The following is an 18811-nucleotide window of genomic DNA, read 5'->3' as shown; positions in this document are numbered from 1 at the left end:
TTGTTTCTTTTTTCTTCTTCTATAGCTTCTTCTTTATTTACAACCATGTATTTCAGTTGGTATTTCAATGCTTTTAGATCCAATATTCATTCATATTTCAGGGATGACTGCATATTGACTCAAAATCTATAAAAATAATGCATTATAATTTTTCAACCCTATAAGAACTTCTGGGAGGGTTAAGGAGGGCATAATTCCCACTAGAATTTTTCAAATTCAGTTTGCCTTATAAGGAGTGGAGAGAAAAGCCTTTCCTAACAAAATTAATCAGTATTAAGTGCTTTCATATACACTTAAGCCAAAGGATTTATTCACATTCCAGGTCAAAAGAGTTAGACTTGTGCCTGAAGACCACTACTCATAAGATGAGGTCAAAAGAACCTTGATCTCTGTATTTCTCTTCACTGCAGTAAATAATAGCAGTCTGTTAGGATGGAATCCTATGGAATGCTGAACACATACTCAGAAAGGCAAGCAAATAAATATATGTATATACATATGTGTATGTATATATACACAAAGTAGATATGAAATAATTTCCAGAATTGAGGGAAGACAATAACAGACAGAGGGACTAGTGTAGGCCTTCTTTTAAGGTGAGATATACTCACTCAGGGTGATGATTTTATAAAAAGATAAGAGGAAAATTTCAAAAGAAGAGTGACATGAAAATTCAGGGAGGAAAGATTATCTAGGCCACAAAGGTGAACATTTTAAAAACTGCAGAGATTGCAAATAAGGCAAGAGCTGAGAAAAATCTGATTTAGCAAAAACAAAACAAAACAAAACTTCACAAAGAACTTTCAGTCAAGTGATAGGGCTTAAAGGAAAGACTTATCTTTAAAGATAGATAGATAGATAGATAGATAGATAGATAGATAGATAGATAGATAGATAGATAGATAGATAGATAGACAGATAGATCTATCATTTGATATTCCCATCAAAGCATTTTGCAACTGAGGAAACAGAGGCCCAAAGAAGCTAATCCAACACCTAACCTAATTAATGCATGTGTAACCTCTAGCTTAGTCACTGGAGAGAAAAGAGGGCTGGCTCTCACTTTCAGTCAGGAAGGAAATGAAGACAAAATCCTCTTTGACTACATCTATTTCCAATTAGAGTCCTGGCTTTGGGTTCTGCCTTCTTTGTCTCTCCTTTCCCCTCCATTCAGCTGCACCACTGGAGGTGGATGATGTCAGGGAGGAATTTTTGTCTTGACTTATTTAGGAAACCTTTTCCTACCAAGATTCCCATCTCATTGTAAAAATGGCCTCCTTAAGTCAAAGAGAGAGACTTGGAACCCCAGGGATCTCTTTTTTGCAAAGGTTCTTGACTGCTAAAAATAGGTTAATATGAAAAATAAAATCAACCAATATAAGCTTGTTTCAGCCCCAAGTTAGAAAAGTGGCTTCTTTAAATATTAGTCAGATGCTGGAATCTTTGATCTAAACTAAAGGGGGGGAGGTGGAACTTGCTAACCAGTTTACTGTGATGGAGTTAAAACTTTTCCTACATTTCCTCTCTGAACAAAGACACAAAAAAAATAACAAATATCTAAGTTGACCAGAAATAATTCACATGAAGAGAAAACAAGATCAGAATAATAAAACAATTAGGATTTAACAAAAGAACAAATAGTAAAGCTAACAAGTCAGTTAAAAGGGGAATGGAGTAAAAGGGAGAGAGGGAGGGAGAACATCTCATTTCCTTATTCTCAGAAAAAGAAGGAACTTAGTTCATCACCTCTGTTCTCAGGTTTACTTCTTCAGAATCATCAGTTCCAGACCTACATAGGTGACTATAGGTAGTTTGTTTGCTGTTTTTTTTTTATCTAATAACTGCTGCTTTCTTCCCTTCTGCTCCTCATATGCTGCTGCTGCCATCCTTACTACTATGACTAATTACTACAACTTTGGGTCCAAAAGTCCAGAACTTTAACTATTGATAGTTATTTCTCCAACATCTCACTAAAGTTTATTACTACTGCTACCTATTTTCTCTCTACAACTATAACAATAGTTATCAAACTATCCAGGCTCATGAAAATCCCCTTTTAAGTTCAATTCACAAAATCATTTGGCTAGGAAGATAAGTAAAAACTGAAAAACCAAGAATTTTCAGTGAGATTCCAAATATATGGGAAATCGAATCTGTCCCCAAAGGACTATTAACAAAGAATCTCCTTAAAATATCCCCAAGAAATCATCTAGTTTATACCTAGATATTCAGGGGTGAGAAACTTATTTCCCTCCTGAAACAATCCTTTCCATTTCTAAACAACTCTAATTGGTTAAAGTCACCCTTGTATTGAGCCAAAATTGGCTTCCCAGTGGCTTCTAGCCATTTGGTCCCAATTAAATTCCCAAGGATTATATAGAATAAATAGTTTTAGTATCAAAGGTACTGATGACTATCATCTCTATATCCCTCAAGACCACTCCAGTCCTGGAATTGAAGCCAATCCAGAACCCTTTTCTCCTGGAATACATTCTTCTCTCTTACTGGACAACTCTGGCTATAATCTCCATTTAACCATTTAAGGAGGGACCCCAAATTGGCCATCCCTTCACTGCCCAATCATCTGGAGTCCTCTGAATTTCTCTATTATGCCTCCATCAGAAGTATCTTCTTCTCAAATCACTTGCATTTGTTTGTATGTTGTCTTTCCCATTATACTTTAAGTTCTTTGAGGATAGATACTAGCTTTGGCCTTTTTTAAAAATTTTCAGCACTTACCAATAGAACCCAGCATATAGTGGATACTTGACTAATATTTATTGACTTAATGACTTTTCAAAACCTTTCACCTTTGTTGAATTATGAAAAGTTAAAAATGTAATTCTTAGAATTATTTTATATTTTTGTTCTTATTAAACAGAATGCTTTCTAAACAAAACATTTTGCAGTGACCAACTATGATTCCAAAGGACCAGTGATGCAACATAGTACCTACCTTCTGGTAGAGAGGTGATGGACTCAAGATACAAGATGACATATATTTCTGGTCATGGCCAATATAGGAATTGTAACATATCTGTTAAAATGATATTTTTTTTTCTTTTGGGGGTATGGGAATGAGGACAGTAGAGTAGTGATAAGGTTGCTCTAAAAATGAAAGATCAATGAGTCTTTAAAGGATCTTTTTATATGCACAAAGGAGAACAGAAGAAAATTCAGAAAGATAAAAAGCAAATAGGACAGCTTAAAAATTACTTGAATTTTCAATATACTTAAGAAGGAAAAACAAACTATAAATAATAGTTATTGTATCATATGATCCTTATTTTCTGTTCTACTTCATACACAGAAGTGCTTGTTTTATATGGAATTTGTTAAATACAAAATTAAAAAAAACTGTCAGATGAGAAAAAGAGGGGCTGTAATTAGGTCTTAGGCATTATTTGGGTCTCAGAGGAAAATTAGAGAGGAAAATATTTTAGACAAATTTTTCCAAAGATGTGAACAGCATGCTACTGGGTATTTGGTGGAATGAAGGAAGGTGACATTCTGAGTTAACCAATTTAATATGTTTATACTAGTTTGAAAAATTCTCTCCTTTTTTTCAATTTTAAAAAATGTCTCCATATGTTTAGCTAAAATGTAAGGGCTCCTAGACATACGGAAAGATTTTTATGAAGAAGAATCAGAACTGAAATGTAATGGTATTCTCTTAGATTCCCTTGGAAGACTTAGCCATTTGAGGTATCTATAGCATAGACTTCAGATATAAATCTTCAAGTCAAGTTAGATTTTAAGGTACACATCAATCAGGGCTTTTTTGCTAAAAGGTTAGTCTGCTACAAAGCTACTTTCTAGCCTACAGGTCTTTTGAAACTATAGGTATGCTCTTACTGAAAAATGCTCACTGATCTTGAAAACACGGCTGATTAATCTGCCTTTTTGACTTAAAGAGAATCTTAAGGCAGAAACTCTAGAAGGAACTGAGTGAACTGATGTTTTTAAAGGGTGATAAGCTTGGATTGAAATCACACGCGTTTTTCCACATTATTTTTGACCAATTTGGCTTAACTTTTTTTACTACATTAAAGATGAGGAGGAGAAAGAGAAAGAAGAGAGTTATTGACATTTGCAAAGGCTTTTAAGGTTTGTACATATCTTTCCATACATTGTTGTAAATTATGACTTGGGGCATCTCAATGTAGTAGAAAATGCATTGACTTTGAAATCAGAGCGGACAGACCCTGGTTCTCACCCTTACTACCAAGTGTAACCTTAAATGATGTCCTTAGCTTCATTGAGCCTCAGTTTCCTCATTTGCAAAATTAAAGAGATGAACTATATGACCTAGAACAGTGATGGCAAAACTTTTAGAGGTGGAGTACCAGGCCCCACCCCCACCCTCACTTCCAGACAAGGTGCTGTGCCCTCCCCACTAAGTGCTAGGCACATCCTGTCCCCCCTACCTCACTGTTTACCCCACCCAAGGGAGAGAGGAAGCACTCCCATTGGGCTGCTGGGCAGAGGGGCAAGTGAAGTGAGGAATGTCCTCAGTGAGGGTAGAAGGTAGAGGAGGGAGGGGTCTGGCCCAAGTGCTCTGCTTTCCTCCAACTCTGCTGCCTGTGAGCTGCCCACTTTATCCCCTGCACACTCCTGCTGGGCTTCTGGGCAGAGGGGCTGAGATGTGAAGAAAATGCCATCAAGCACAGTAGGGAGGGGGAAGGGAGCAGCTCTGCCCAAGGCCCTCTGCCTTTCTAGTAATGAACTCTGGGATGGGGGTGCCACATGCCCATGGAGAGCACTCTGCCTCCTATCTTTGGCAACCATGTGATAGGTTCGCCATCACTGACCTAGAAGATACATACAGCTGCAAGTCAATATCCAGAGAAGAATATATTATGACAAAGAAGATAATTCAACACCCTATTTGTTAGATAAGCAAATTTATGGCTTACAACTAGCTTTGAACAATAAATATTTCCAGGTCATGGATGTACTATTTTGGGCCAAAGAATGCTGCATCATAACCTTTGTATAGATAGCAAAGATAATCTTCAGTGTATGTGATGGACTTTTATCAGGTAATCTTAATTATTTTGAAATTTTAACTTCTCTTATATTTTTCTTCTGTTTTTGTTCTTTTACATTCTTTTACTCATTTTACTTCAATTCTCTTTTGTGAATGGACTTTAAAGCTCCACCTTCCTAATTTGATGGATTAAGAAAAGAAACATATTTCATGTACTTATTTTGATATTGCTTTTTATAAGAATTTTAAGGTTATAGTAGTGGCAAATGTGAGCATTTAATGTCCTTTTGTAAAAATCAAATAGTTTTGAAAGGGAAAAAAGGTGATACTGATAACCCCTTTCCTTAATCTTGATACTAGCTGTGTCTCTACTTCCCTTCCCATTCCATTTCCTTTCAGCAAGAAGGAGATGCTAATCTGGTTGGGGGAAGTTCAGATTCATTGTGCATTATATATTGAAAATTTAGTTCAGAGGCAGCTAGGTGGCTCAGTGCATAGAAAGTCAGATCTAGAGATAGGAAATCCTGGGTTCAAATTTGACCTCAGACACTTCCTAGCCCTATGACCCTACCCAAGTCACTTAGCCCCCAGTTGCCTAGCCTTTACCATTCTTCTGCCTTGGAATTGATACTTTTGTATTCTAAGATTGAAGGTAAGGATTTTTTTAAAAAAAGAGAAAAAATATGAAAGTTTCATTCAATTCCACATTTAACGGTTATTAGGTTGTGAACTATTGTGAATAAGTTTATACTTTAAAGAACATTATTTCCTTGGTGTGGTTAGTACTATAAAATGTTACACAGATTCATCACAATTTGCTTTACAGTTTAATGAAAAATAATTGTCATTATTATTACACTTGTGGTTTGTTATTCAGTCAATTTTCAGTCAATGTTATTTGACATTAAAAAGTTTGAATTCACAACCAATATGTTGCTATTCAGTCATTTCATGTCCAACTCTTTAAGTAGGGTCTTCTTGACAAAGATATTGGAGCGATTTTCCATTTCTTTCTCCAACTCCTTTTACAGATCAGGACACTGAGGCAAACAGGGATAAACATGACATACCCAGGGTCGTATTGCTAGTAAATGTCTGATGCCATATTTGAACCCAGAAAGATGAGTCTTCTTGACTCCAGATATGCCATTCTATTGACTGTGCTACCTAACTGCCTCATTGCTGGGTGTATTATTGATTATTCTACTAAATACTAAAGCTTTTTAAAGCCAGGAACTCGGTGTTTTTGCTATTACATTTGCCTTCCATTATTAATGTATCTCTAACTTATGGAGTTTCTAACCTTTTTTGTATCATGGCCCCCTTGGAAATCTGATGAAATTTATAGGTTTTTTCTGTGAATAATGTTTTTAACAGCATAAAATACAATACATAGCATTACAAAGGAAACCAATTATTTTGAAATAATGATGTACTTTTTTTTTTACCATTCAAGTTCATGGACAGACTGAAATATTAAACCCAGATTAAGAAATATTGCTTTGCTAAACCTTTGTGTTCCTCTAACATCATAATATGACAGAACCAAAAGGAGTTTAATTAACTCTAGTCATTGCTCTTATGTCATGTTGGAATTTGCTCATAACATTACATAATTTCTACTTGATACTGATCATCTGACATATTCCCTGCCTTTTATTATAAATTTACTACTACCACATGGACACAAGAATAAATAGAAGAGATAAAGTCGATTATTTTCTACATTCTGAGATCTACTAAAATGTTATGAGCAAACATGCTGGAGAAGAGGAAATCTGTAATCTTATATAAAGAATCAATGATGTTGCATAGTTGTGTGTATATCCCCATGTGTGTAATGGTGAAGATTGGTCCTGACCTGCAATTTATTTCATCACTGTGTTGAATTAGTGTAGAAATTCCATCCAAAGGTGAAGATTGACAATTACACTGTAAATAATAGTAATAAAGTGTTGCCTGGGGACCCAAGAGGTGCCTTGCTCATAGTCCTTGAGTTAGTAATTATCAGAAGCATGTCTTAAACCCATTTCTTGATTAAATCCTGGATCTCTGCCCAATCTTTCATAATGCCCTTTTGTGCTATTTTTCAATATATGTTGAAGGTCTTTTCTCCTAAACTCAATTCCCATTTGGATCCAAATCTTTTATTTAAAAAGAAATTTTAATAAGGTTGTACTAGAAAAAAATGCTGTTTTGGAGTCTTTTTGGTTTGGATTGGGAGACAAATTGAGCATCCTGAATCTTGAAATTCACTATTCCTCTTTGTGGTAGCAGCCAGACATTCAATCAGGAAATGGCTTCTATTTACAGTACCATTAACTCAAGTGTTTATCCAAAAAGAAATCTCTGTACCATCAAGGAATAGTGGCCAGAAGAATTAGTGGTCTACCATCTGTTGAGTTTTTTATCCCAGCTGAGTCTCTGTCCTTGTTTCTATAATTGGCCAAAATCCCTAATCCACCTTTCAAAAAATTTTTTTTGCCTCAGTTCTCATCTAAACTCTTCTATTTTGTAACTGTTTCCTTTCTTTTCAACTATTTTCTCCCACTGAAATGTCACCACCAATAATTTTTATCAAGTTAGAGGTCACAATAACTTAAATTACTGGGAAAACTAGCACTATATGCTTCTTTTGGTGAGTTTTGTTTCTCTTTCCTAAAGACTGGAACCCTACATTCTTTTTTTTTTTGCTATGTTAACACTATTTAGTTAAAAAATTTTGTAAACAAAACAATACCAATCAAAATTTGCTAGTATATCTTTTAGTTTCGAGTGAAACTTTCAACAATTAATTTTAATTTTTTTCTTAGAATGTGCTAAGAAAGAAGTATAAACAAAAAAAATTAGGTGTGCATTTTTTACAGAGTGGGGGCAGTTGTTCATGAAGGAATAAAAATTGAAATCTTTCTTCCATTCTGTAGCTATTTGTGTAAAAAGGGAAATTTAGATTATCTTTGTAGTTTTCATTATTTCTTCCCTCCAACTCCTTAGATTTAAATATCTGGCTTATTTTTATGGGTTTAGTGATTCATCTATCAAAAGTAATAAATTTATAACTTGAGTTTTATAATTCAAAGAATTATCTCCTGAGATTGTACAAATGTACAACCTAAATTTTGTAGCTTTTGAACTTCTACTTGTTATCATGCTATGGCATGTTCAATTAGAAAGATTAAACTGATTAAAAAAAAACACAATATGCATTTTTCAATTTACTTCTTACCTATTCCAGACAAGATTCAAACACACAGTATATCTTTATCAAATAAAAATTTTAGGTTTAATTATTTTTCAAAAATGGAAACAATGCTTTCATATTAGAACTATCTATAAGAGAATACATTTATATCATGCAATCTTAAAATTTTAGGATGAAAAATTTTCTTTGTTTTTCAGTTTTATTAAACCATTCAATAGGATGTATGCTCTTTGAAAACAGAAACTGTCCCATTTTTGTCTATATATATACTCAATTGTTAACTGAGTGACAAAGATACAAAAAATGCTTAATAGATAGATGCCTGTTGGGTACATTAGTTAATATTTTAAAAATATTTAAAGCATTAATTATTCTTAGGAAAGCAAAATCTGTCCCTAAGAATTATACCATATGAATTACTTTTACAGCTTCCCCAAGAGATTGTCCAATCTAAGTTCACTCAGACACTTTCAGTGAAAATTAATTTGCCTGAGAAACAAGGCATTTTCAGACAACTCTAATTGTTCAACACTCATCCTTATATTGAACCAAAATTGACCTCCCAATGATTTCAAACTGATTATTCTATTCTATTCTATTAACTATTGTACCTCCTTGGAATTATATAGTGTTACATCTGCTTGGTTGATTTTTTCCCCTAGAACCTAATGTTAAGAAAGAAGAAAAGCCCACAAAAACAAGTTCAGATAAAGAAGAAAAGCCCATAAAGACAAGTCCACAGAAAGAAGAAAAGCCACTAAAACCAGGTACACGCAAAGAAGAAAAAACAGCAAAATCAGCTACACAGAAAGAAGAAAAGCCAACAAGACTAGGTATGCTAAAAGAGGAAAAAATAGAAAAATCAGGTACACAGAAAGAAAAAGTAACAGGTACACATTAAAAAAAAATCTTGGATGAATGGATTGATATTGAACCTAGTTTATTTTTATACTGGAGTTCACTTTGTTTTGATGGGGGATTTAGACAGTCTTTACATTTTCATTGTCTTTACATTATTTCATTGTTTCCTTTTCTCTCTTGAGCACCTAGGATTTCAGTATTTATATCAAGAGCAATAAATGTATCACCTTAATCCCATAGTTGAATGAGAAATCTGCTGGGATTCCTTGACATGAAATTAGGCCAGGTTTAATTTTGCTATTTTATACTTCCAAGAACCTACCCACTTTGGACTTAGCAATATAAAAAAGTGAACAGCAAAATAAGAATGATAAAAATTCAGTTGGTGGAAAAACTCCAATCTGGAGATTGATCATATTATTTGCTCAACTTTTTAATTCTCACACTAACTTCCCTTGCCATAGAAACATGGTATTTAATCAGTTGCTTTACGTTACATTTCATTTCAGTAAAATGGCAGTGCCATTAAATTAACTACTTGCCATTTAAACATTTATTTGCCTCAACTAATGTTTTAGTTGCCATTGATAGTAACCATCCACCAAAAAACAGTGACATAAAGTTAAATTTTTTAGCCTAAATTTCATAACCTTTGAACTTTCTACTTGCCATTCTGTGCCATATTAAATTCAAAAGATTAAAATAACTAAAATAAACATACCAATGTGTATTTTTAAATTTCCAACCTGGCTGCTCCAGACAAGACTCAAGCATATACTGTGTATAGCAATTAAAAACTTAATCTATAGTTATTTTTAAGGAATTTTATAGATGCTTTCATCTGCTCAGAACTTTTTAATGAGAATAAATCTACATTCTGTATTTTATAATCTTAGCATGAAAAATTATCTTTATTTTTCACTTTGATCAAACCATGCAACAGAATATCTACCCCTTGAGAGCAAAAACTATTTCTTTTTTATCTTTTCATCTCCAGAACTAACACAGAAAGGTGCTTTATGAATGCTCATTGGGTACATTGGCTAATCACTTTTATAATTTACAACATTGAACATTCTTGGTGAAGGCCCAGACCTACAGGGAAATCAGTATCTCTCCCTAAAGGAAAGATAAAAGACAGATAAATGGATATAACCCCTGAATACCCTTTACAACATCCCCAAGAGATCCTAGGCATTTCCAGAGATGAGAAATTAACTTTCCCAGGAAACAACCCACTCCACTTTCAGACAACTATAATTGTTCAAAAATTATCCTCATAATGAGCCAAAATTGTTGTCCCTATGAATTCCATTCATTGGTCCCAATTTTATCCTCTATAGTTATATAGAATTAGATTTTTCGGTGCTTCAGGTAATGTTAGCCACTTATCAAAATCTTTCACCTGTGCTGAATCCAGAAAGAACAGTAACTTTTATGTTGTTTCATCAACATGCATACACACACACAGACACATGAATACATATAGATCCTACTGTAGAGTCAAATGCCATCTGTAAAAATAATGAACATCACCATCAAAATTCCCACCCTCTGTCCAGCTTCTTTCCCATAGATATAGCTTCCTCTGATGTAAATTTCAGGCCAAAGTTCATCTGCACTAGGAAATTACAGAAAATCATTCAGGGTATGAGATTTTTTTTTCTATGAGCTTTTAGTTTGCTTCCAACATTACTATGTTTTTACTATGCTAACACTGTTCAGTTAAAATTATGTAAACAAAGCAGAATAGTCACCATAATCAACTGACTTTCCTTTTGCTAGTGTGCATTCTATTTTCTAATTTATGTTGTGGGTTTATTTTTTTTCCCCTAGCATCACATAAGAAAGAAGAAAAAACAACAAAATCAGGTACACAAATTTTGGTTTTTGCTTGAATGGATAAATATAGAATTTAATTCCAACTTTCTTTAGATTAGAAAGAAGTCCATTTCTATCTTATGGGATAAGTAGACAGTCTTAATTCATTGTTTCCTTCTTTCCGTACGTACTATGTATGAGGCTCACAAGTGGCAAACAGAATTTTATTGGTGATACTCACTTTAGTGGCACATCTACAAAAATTAAAATACAGAGATTAGACCAGACCCCATGAAAGAATAACATACATATTTGTGATTATATATATATATATGTATATGTATAAATACATATATTTAAAACCCTTATTTTCCATCTTAGATTTAATACTAGGATTAGTGCATCCATCCCTAATAGAGTTTCAGCTGCCTTGGCTATCCTTTCCAGGAAAACCCCAGGAGCTTCGGAGACCTTTTGCTTTATGGCCTCAAACTTTGACCATGCATTAGGCCTTTTAGTATATCTCCCCATAACCTCTAGAATTGCATCTCTTGCTTCAATTACATATCATAAATCCCATCATCTGTCGTATCCAGCTTTAAGTCCTCTGGCCAAGACTGTAACAGAGGATCTGTTCTTGTTTCCTCTTTAAACTCATTCCTTTCTCTCTTTGTCAGGCCTTCTTTCATTAATAGAGCAAAATCATTAAAATCAGGATCATATAAGTCAATTACCCTACACATTTCCTTAATCACATTATTTGGATCATCATTAAAATTTGGAGTCCTCCTTTTGATGGATTCAAGGTCCTCTGGGGAAAATCTTTTGTGCATTTTAACTTTATGCACCTCGTTTTGTTTAACCACTGGCATATCTCTTAGGGGACATAAACTTACTATTCCTGCTGCTCCTCTTTTTCCAGCCCATTTAGTCTTTTCCCTTTGTTGTTTATTTTGTTGTTGTCACTTACACAGCCTTGGTTCATATTAATATTATTTATAAATTGCTCCAGTATATCCATTTGTTTCATATGCACAACCATAAGTTTTAAGTCAGAATCCCTTCTAAGACAGGTTACTAGATCTTTCAGGCAATTTACACAAAGGCACACAGAAGCACGAGTCTTGTACACAATACATCCACAGATAACAGCAAAGGGTACATAGGCCATAACATCACACAGTTTCATATCCATTACTGGCTTCATACAATCCATTTTGAAAACATAGTGACAGTAGTTAGGGAAGGATACAAAAATAAGGAACATACATTACATATTGAAACAATACAATGAACACAGTACTAAACATGCCTGCTGACATGTCGGTTTCCATAGTTATAGTATTATTCAAATATTATTACAATATAATTTATACATACAACAAATAAATAAAGAACAAATAAATTTCAAATTAAAAAAAAAAACAGGTTTCCCAAGGTGGCTGCTCTAAGATGGTTGCTGGGGGTCTGTGGTGCAGTTTTAATAAGAGCAAGCCAAGCCCTCAGAATTCTTTTTGGCTTTCCCCCTCAGCTCCTAGCCACCTAAAGATGGATTAGAATGTTGGCTCAAACTGCTCTCTTTATACTTAAGAAATACTAATATAGTAAACATACAAATAAACCTAGCCTTTCCCCCTATCTTTGATCTCATTAACATACAGACCTAGCTGGCTATGCCAAACTGTTATGATAGGAATTTGGTGAGAAATGAACAAAAGGCAAACATAAAATAATTCAGATTTATTGGTTGGGAAGGAGACGAAGGAACAGGCGTTTCGGAGAAAAATCTACAAGTTATCTTACAATCTAATATCTATAAACTATCTAAAACTATCTTATTAAGTAAGCTAAGCAGTAATTTCCCACAATAGCCAAATCTCACACAAGGAGTCCAATCAAATGACCAGGATCTTTAGTTGATTAGTGTCCAAATAGATCCAGAATCTTCAATCTTCTTTACTCAAGCTGCTAGCAGTCAGATTCAAAGATTTCTTTCTTCAGTTGTTATTAGGAGAAAGCCAGAAACCTGTTTTTTCCCCAAGTCTTCAACCAAGGTCCTTTCAGCAGAGAAGTCTGTCAGTTGGGGCCTAGAACCTTCCCCAGATCTCCAGCCTTAGGCTCCCATGTGACTCTTAGTCACATGATCCTGTCAATCACTCATTCTGATGTATGCACCACTCAGTTTGTTGCAAAATGTTCTTTCTCTAACACATTTCCAAGGCAAAAGACCAGTAAAGGTTAGATTAAGCAATTGGGGTTAAGTGATTTGCCCAGAGTCACACAGCAAGAACACACTTCAGATTTCAACCCAGTACCTCCTGTCTCCAGGCCTGGCTTTCTTCCAGCTACCTAGCTGCCCAGGATTCTTTGTCTTTAAAGAAGAATTATATGCAATAAAATCAAAAGTAAAAGAAACAAAATTATAAAGATCAAGGAGGATTCAGATGAAGAGGTATGAGAAGACATTCACAATCTACCCATTTCCAGTAGTAAGAGTTCCAAAGGTGTTAGTTAATACATTGAATACATTTTCAGACTTTTTTTTAATGTAGCAATAGTTATACTGATATTTTCCTCTCCAAAAAAGTACTGTTTGTCATATGGGATGTTCTTTGTAAGGGAGAGGCTTAGAATAACTATTCTGATGTAATATAATATCAATAAAATTAGTTTTAAGTATATCGATTAAAATTCTAGTTGGTTGAAATAATAAAAAAAAGAGAGAGAATGACATAAGTGTATAAGCGTGCCACAGTTATGTTAAACCAAGCTACAGAGAGCCAATTGTTCAATTTTTAGTGTATTCATTTACACCTTGGAAATTAGCAAATGCAACAAATCAGAGCATGATTTATTATTTTGTTGATTGTCCCGACTTAAGAAAAAAATGAGGAAAATATTAATGATGAAGATTTTAAAGTAGAAAAAAGAATTTCATTGGTATTAGAATTTATCTATAACAAGAATAATACATTAACTGTATGGGTTCCATAGTTCAATGAGGCATCTTCTGGAGTTCCTTGATATGAAGTGAGACCAGATTTGATTTTGTTATTTTCCATTCCTAAGAATTTCCTCAAAGTGTCCTAAGGCTCAGCAATAGCAAAAGAAAATAAATGAATAACAAATGAAAACAAATGATAATAATGGAGGATTATATAATCTTATTTGTTAGGAAAACTCTAATATAGGACTAAATAAGATTTTTCCTTATATTTTTAATTTTCATGCAAGTTCCATGACCATAGATTGTAAGCTTTAAGCACTTGCATTCTGTGAAATATATTTTCAAGAAAATGACAGAGACATTGAATTATGAATATTTATTTGCCTAGACTGTTTTAGTCACAGATAAATTAATGTCATACACTAAATTTTGATGTAAAGCATTATCCTTTCTGTAGCCTAAATTTTGTAGCATTTGAACATTCTTCTTTTTTGTCATTTTATTATATTGGATCTGAAAAATTAAAGTAACAAAGTTAAACATACTAATGTGCATTTTTTCAATTTGCTTTTTCACAGTTCTAAACAAGATTCAAATACATAGTACGTATACCAATTAACTTATCAGAGTTATCTTAAGAAATTTTATAAATACTTTAATTAGCCTTTTTGCAAGTAATAAATAAGCTTTTATCAATAACAAATCTATATTCTTTGCTTTATGCTTTTACCATGTAAAATTCTCTTTATATGTTTCACTGGGATCAAGTCATCTACCAAAGTATCTGCTCCTTAAGATCAGAGCTGACTTTATTTTTGTCCATATAGCCCCAGTATCTTGCATAATGGCTAATATGCAAAAGGTGTTAAATATTTAATCACTGGCATTAACATTAGCCAATCACTTTTCTATTTAAAACAATAAGTATTCTTGGTGAGGTTTCAGATCCAAAGGAGAAGCAGGATATATTCCCAAAGGAGAGAAACATGGATGTAACATAGGAATCCTCTTTATAGCTTCCCCAAGAAATCACCTAGGTCCAAGAATATGCTCAGATATTTCCAGTGATGAAAATTCAAATCATATCATTCAAAAATCATCCTTACCTTGGATTAAATTTGGCTTCCTTATGACTTCTAGCCACTGATCCTAAATCTGTCATCTAGAGTTTTAGAGAATAAGTATTTTCATTGTATCAGATAATGAAATTAGTTGTTTATCCAAATCTTTTACCTATGCTGATTCTAGAAATAATGATGTTTTATGTTGGTTGTTTCATCAGCACACATCCCTCTACACACACACACACACACACACACACACACACACACACACGCCATATCAAATACCATCTGTTCACCAAAATCCCACATCTTTTTTCCCAGGCTCTTTCCCATTCACCTTCTATCCTTCTACTGACTTAAATATTAGGATTTATCTATAACAAGAACAATACTTTAACAATATGGGTTCCATAGTTCAATGAGGCATCTCCTAGAGTTCCTTGATATGATGTCAGGCCAGATTTCATTTTGCTATTTTCCATTCCTAAGAATTTCCTCAAAGCTTTCCAAGGCTCAACAATAACAAAAGAAAATAAATGAACACTAATGAAAACAAATGAAAATAACTGAGGATTGTAAGAATAAATGGTTAGAAAAATATTGAGAAAAATACAATCAACCTTAGCTTATCTGAAAACTAGAATTTGGGAGTAAATATTTCCTCATCCCATTGTTCTCATACCAGTTTAAATTAATAACTTTTATATTTTGCAATATTTGTTGTAGTATGACATTTTTATACTTTTGGGAAATTTTGATGAAATATTTCCTTGATAACTACCAATTAATTGTGAAATGGACTCTCAAAAAATGTTCACTGTTAAAGTTTATACATAACCTGAAGGTATTTTATCTTTTTTGTTTTTGTAGGAAAAGATACTCTGAGGATTGGAAAGTGTCTTTCTCTAGCTAAACCAGGTACTTTGGAGCCTGATTATATCACAAACGTGTAAATGATTCAGAATTGACTTGGGATAACTCAGGTAGATTAGAAGTGAGTGTAGACTATTCAACACAGATTTCTCTGCTACAAACTATTTCATATTAGATATGTTTAACCCATTGTAATGCCCAGGTATCCTCAATATTAGTTTGTATTGAGGCTTTGATAGCCAATGTAGATAGTAAGCTTGTTATCCTTTATGAATGCATTTTCTCAGATTATCCTATACCTACTACCGTGCTTTTGGAAGCTCTAACTCATAGGTGACTGGAAAATTCTGAGAAAATAGTGTGATATTGGCTGTAGAAAATATGGATTGTAGTCTTTATTATCCATCTATTTATAGAGGAAAAGATAGCTCAAATTCTTCAGGTTGGGGACTAGAGATCACTAGAGGGCTTAAGTAACCATTTATTCCATTACTTTTTATGTCTCTTGGAAAAGAGTATGCACATTCTAGGAAGCTTAGATGAGAAAAGCTGGATAAGAATTCCAAATGATAAGTGCTTTAGAGTGAATTTCTCTTCCACAACATAAGCCAAATGGGATTTAATTTTTTTTTTCTAATCACTATTTCACTGTTCCTAGAAAGCCTTTCTCTTCATGTCAGAATTATCTATATAACATGACCTTTAACATTTTTTAAGCAGTATATTAGTTCTGACTTTTACCTAACACCAAAGAGGGGGGAAAACTGATTTCTTATTTGCATTATGGGAGAGAATGCCCATCTTATAAAATCATCAATCCTCTTTGGTATAGGAGTATCAGCGCAGGCCAATAGAACTGAGATGATTGAGGCAGATCTCCTACTCTAAGCTACCCATTTTTTTTTTATGTGACTCCATAAAAAGTCTTCTTATGTTGAAATAGAAAATTAAAACATTCAATTACTGTGAAGGGTAGATCTCTGAAGAGGTTTCCATGCTTTGGAAATTAAGAATTTGAAAGTTGGAAGGGATCAAGTTGACAAACTAGTCAATTTATATATAAAAAGTTTTCTTTTGCCTCCATTTTAACATTTAATCCACTCCTATTCTCTAGCTGTTCCCAGATAACCATTCTTTGCTGCCTTTTGTTGAGCTGAACTCAGCAAATCTGATTGTACACCCTGCAAAAACACTTGAAACACTAAATTCTTCCTAGTGTCATTGCAACTTTTATTTTGTTTGTTTCTGACAAATCTCACTGAAAATGTCAGGCAATCTTAGAGTGGAAAGCAAAGAAAATATGCCAATAGGAAGCAATTCACATATAACACCTTTCTCCAACCTCCCCTATCTTTGGGAAGGTCCACAAACATTTATTTTCAAATCCACAACAAACAATGGTAAGCAAGTTGGCAATACTGAAAAAATACTGCTCCATCTCCATGCACTCTATTAGAGACTTAGTGGGTTTGAGTGAAAAAGAGTAGAAAATTATGGCCAGCTAGCCTCCAAAATCAACAACAGAACATACATGTAATCATTGTAGAGTTGTGCAGACATAAATAGTAAAATACATGTGGGGGAGGAAGTGCATTGAAAGGTTAGAGGTTGTTTTGCTCAGTTGGTGAATGATTCCAAAGAATTAGGGACATTTTCCTGAAATGAAAACGTGTATTTGTGGGTGGTTGGAAGAAAGATGCTTTATGTGCTCATATTGAATTTGAACACTTCCTAATACTTTTATTACAAGGAAAACTTTTCCTCCCATGATTTCTTGAAAAAGAGGATGATTTTGTAAAGAAAATAAAATATTACATTAAAAATGTTTTATTGTATTTCCTCTTATGTGATACATCGGTGATTTCTTTGCCATGTTTTCTCATACAGTACAAAAAGTTATCAAGCAGACAAAAGCTGCTACAACTTACAAAACAGCTGCTACAACTTACAAAACAGCTGCTGCTGCAACTTACAAAACAGGTAAAGAATATGTATTTGTAAATTTGCTTTAAAAATTAGTTTCATCATATATGGTTATAAATATCCAAAAGATTTTCTGCTTTTTACTCCATTTGATGACATTGGAGGGGGGAGTGGACTATGTTGGTAAATTTTTAGAAAGGTATGAAGACATTAGGAAGTGAATAGTTAATATGACTAATCAAATGCATGACTAAAATTCAAGAACCTTCTCTGACTTTTTTCTTCTAATTTGTGATTTCAATAAAATAGATAACTCTTGGTAAGAGTGAACCCTCTACCAATACAGATCATCATGTACTTTCTAATTTATGGTATCAGAAAATCTCCTGGGCCACTGAGAGTTGCCAGAGTTAAACAGACAATAAATATTAGAAGTAGAACATGAATCTAGTATGCCTAATCTCCAAGAGGAGGTCTGCTGCTACTATGCCATGTTTCCTCCCCAAAATGTGGTTTCCTTAAATTCATTTAAAAAAATAGTTTAGAAAGCATATAAAGGTGAATGATGGGAAATGGTCCATTTATTGGCTTATCTATTTAATTTTTTTTAATTTTATTTTTTTAATTTTTTAATTTTTTTTAATTTTTTATTTTAATTTTTTAATTTTTTTTATTTAATTGATTGACTTTTTGCTTAAAGTAAACATGCCCCCAAAGTGTGAGATTCCAAAATTATCTTCCTTTTTAAGAATGATCAGAAATAAATTCCTTTTTATGGGAGTACTTGAACATAGACATGCCATGGCATAATATTCTGTCTTAAAGAATATTTAGAACATGCACATTTTAAGCAAAACAATTTTATACATTTTTTATCTTAAGGGAGATGAAGAAACCTGATATGTTTTCTATTCATGTTTGTCTGTATACCACTTAGAAATCATAGCATCACAGATCTGAAGCTGAAAAAGGGATCAGATACTACAAACTTCATTTTAAAGAGATCTCATTAGAATGTGACTTTTTCAATGGTCACATATAAACTAATCTTCAGAGGTGAAATTTGAGCTCAGGACCTCTGACTCCTGAGCTCTGCACTAAGCAGAAATGAATGAAATAGTAGTTCATCT

General features: G+C 33.5%; 1 protein-coding gene across 26 annotated transcripts in view; it reads left to right on the top strand.

Moving 5' to 3' along the window:
- TRDN (triadin) overlaps positions 1-18811 on the top strand; it is a 547971-nt gene that overhangs the window by 469373 nt on the left and 59787 nt on the right. For 25 of the 26 annotated variants that reach the window (XM_056818706.1, XM_056818721.1, XM_056818719.1 and 22 more), the window contains 5 exons: positions 8855-9025; positions 10890-10925; positions 14400-14423; positions 15756-15803; positions 17646-17738. In XM_056818706.1, the coding sequence (XP_056674684.1) occupies positions 8855-9025; positions 10890-10925; positions 14400-14423; positions 15756-15803; positions 17646-17738 (372 nt within the window). The remainder of the gene's footprint in view (positions 1-8854; positions 9026-10889; positions 10926-14399; positions 14424-15755; positions 15804-17645; positions 17739-18811) is intronic. The other variant, XM_056818699.1, reaches the window with a different exon arrangement.

Source organism: Monodelphis domestica, chromosome 2 (assembly GCF_027887165.1).
Source record: "Monodelphis domestica isolate mMonDom1 chromosome 2, mMonDom1.pri, whole genome shotgun sequence".
In the NCBI taxonomy this organism is placed as follows: domain Eukaryota; kingdom Metazoa; phylum Chordata; class Mammalia; order Didelphimorphia; family Didelphidae; genus Monodelphis; species Monodelphis domestica.
This window is presented reverse-complemented; position numbering and strand designations above follow the sequence as displayed.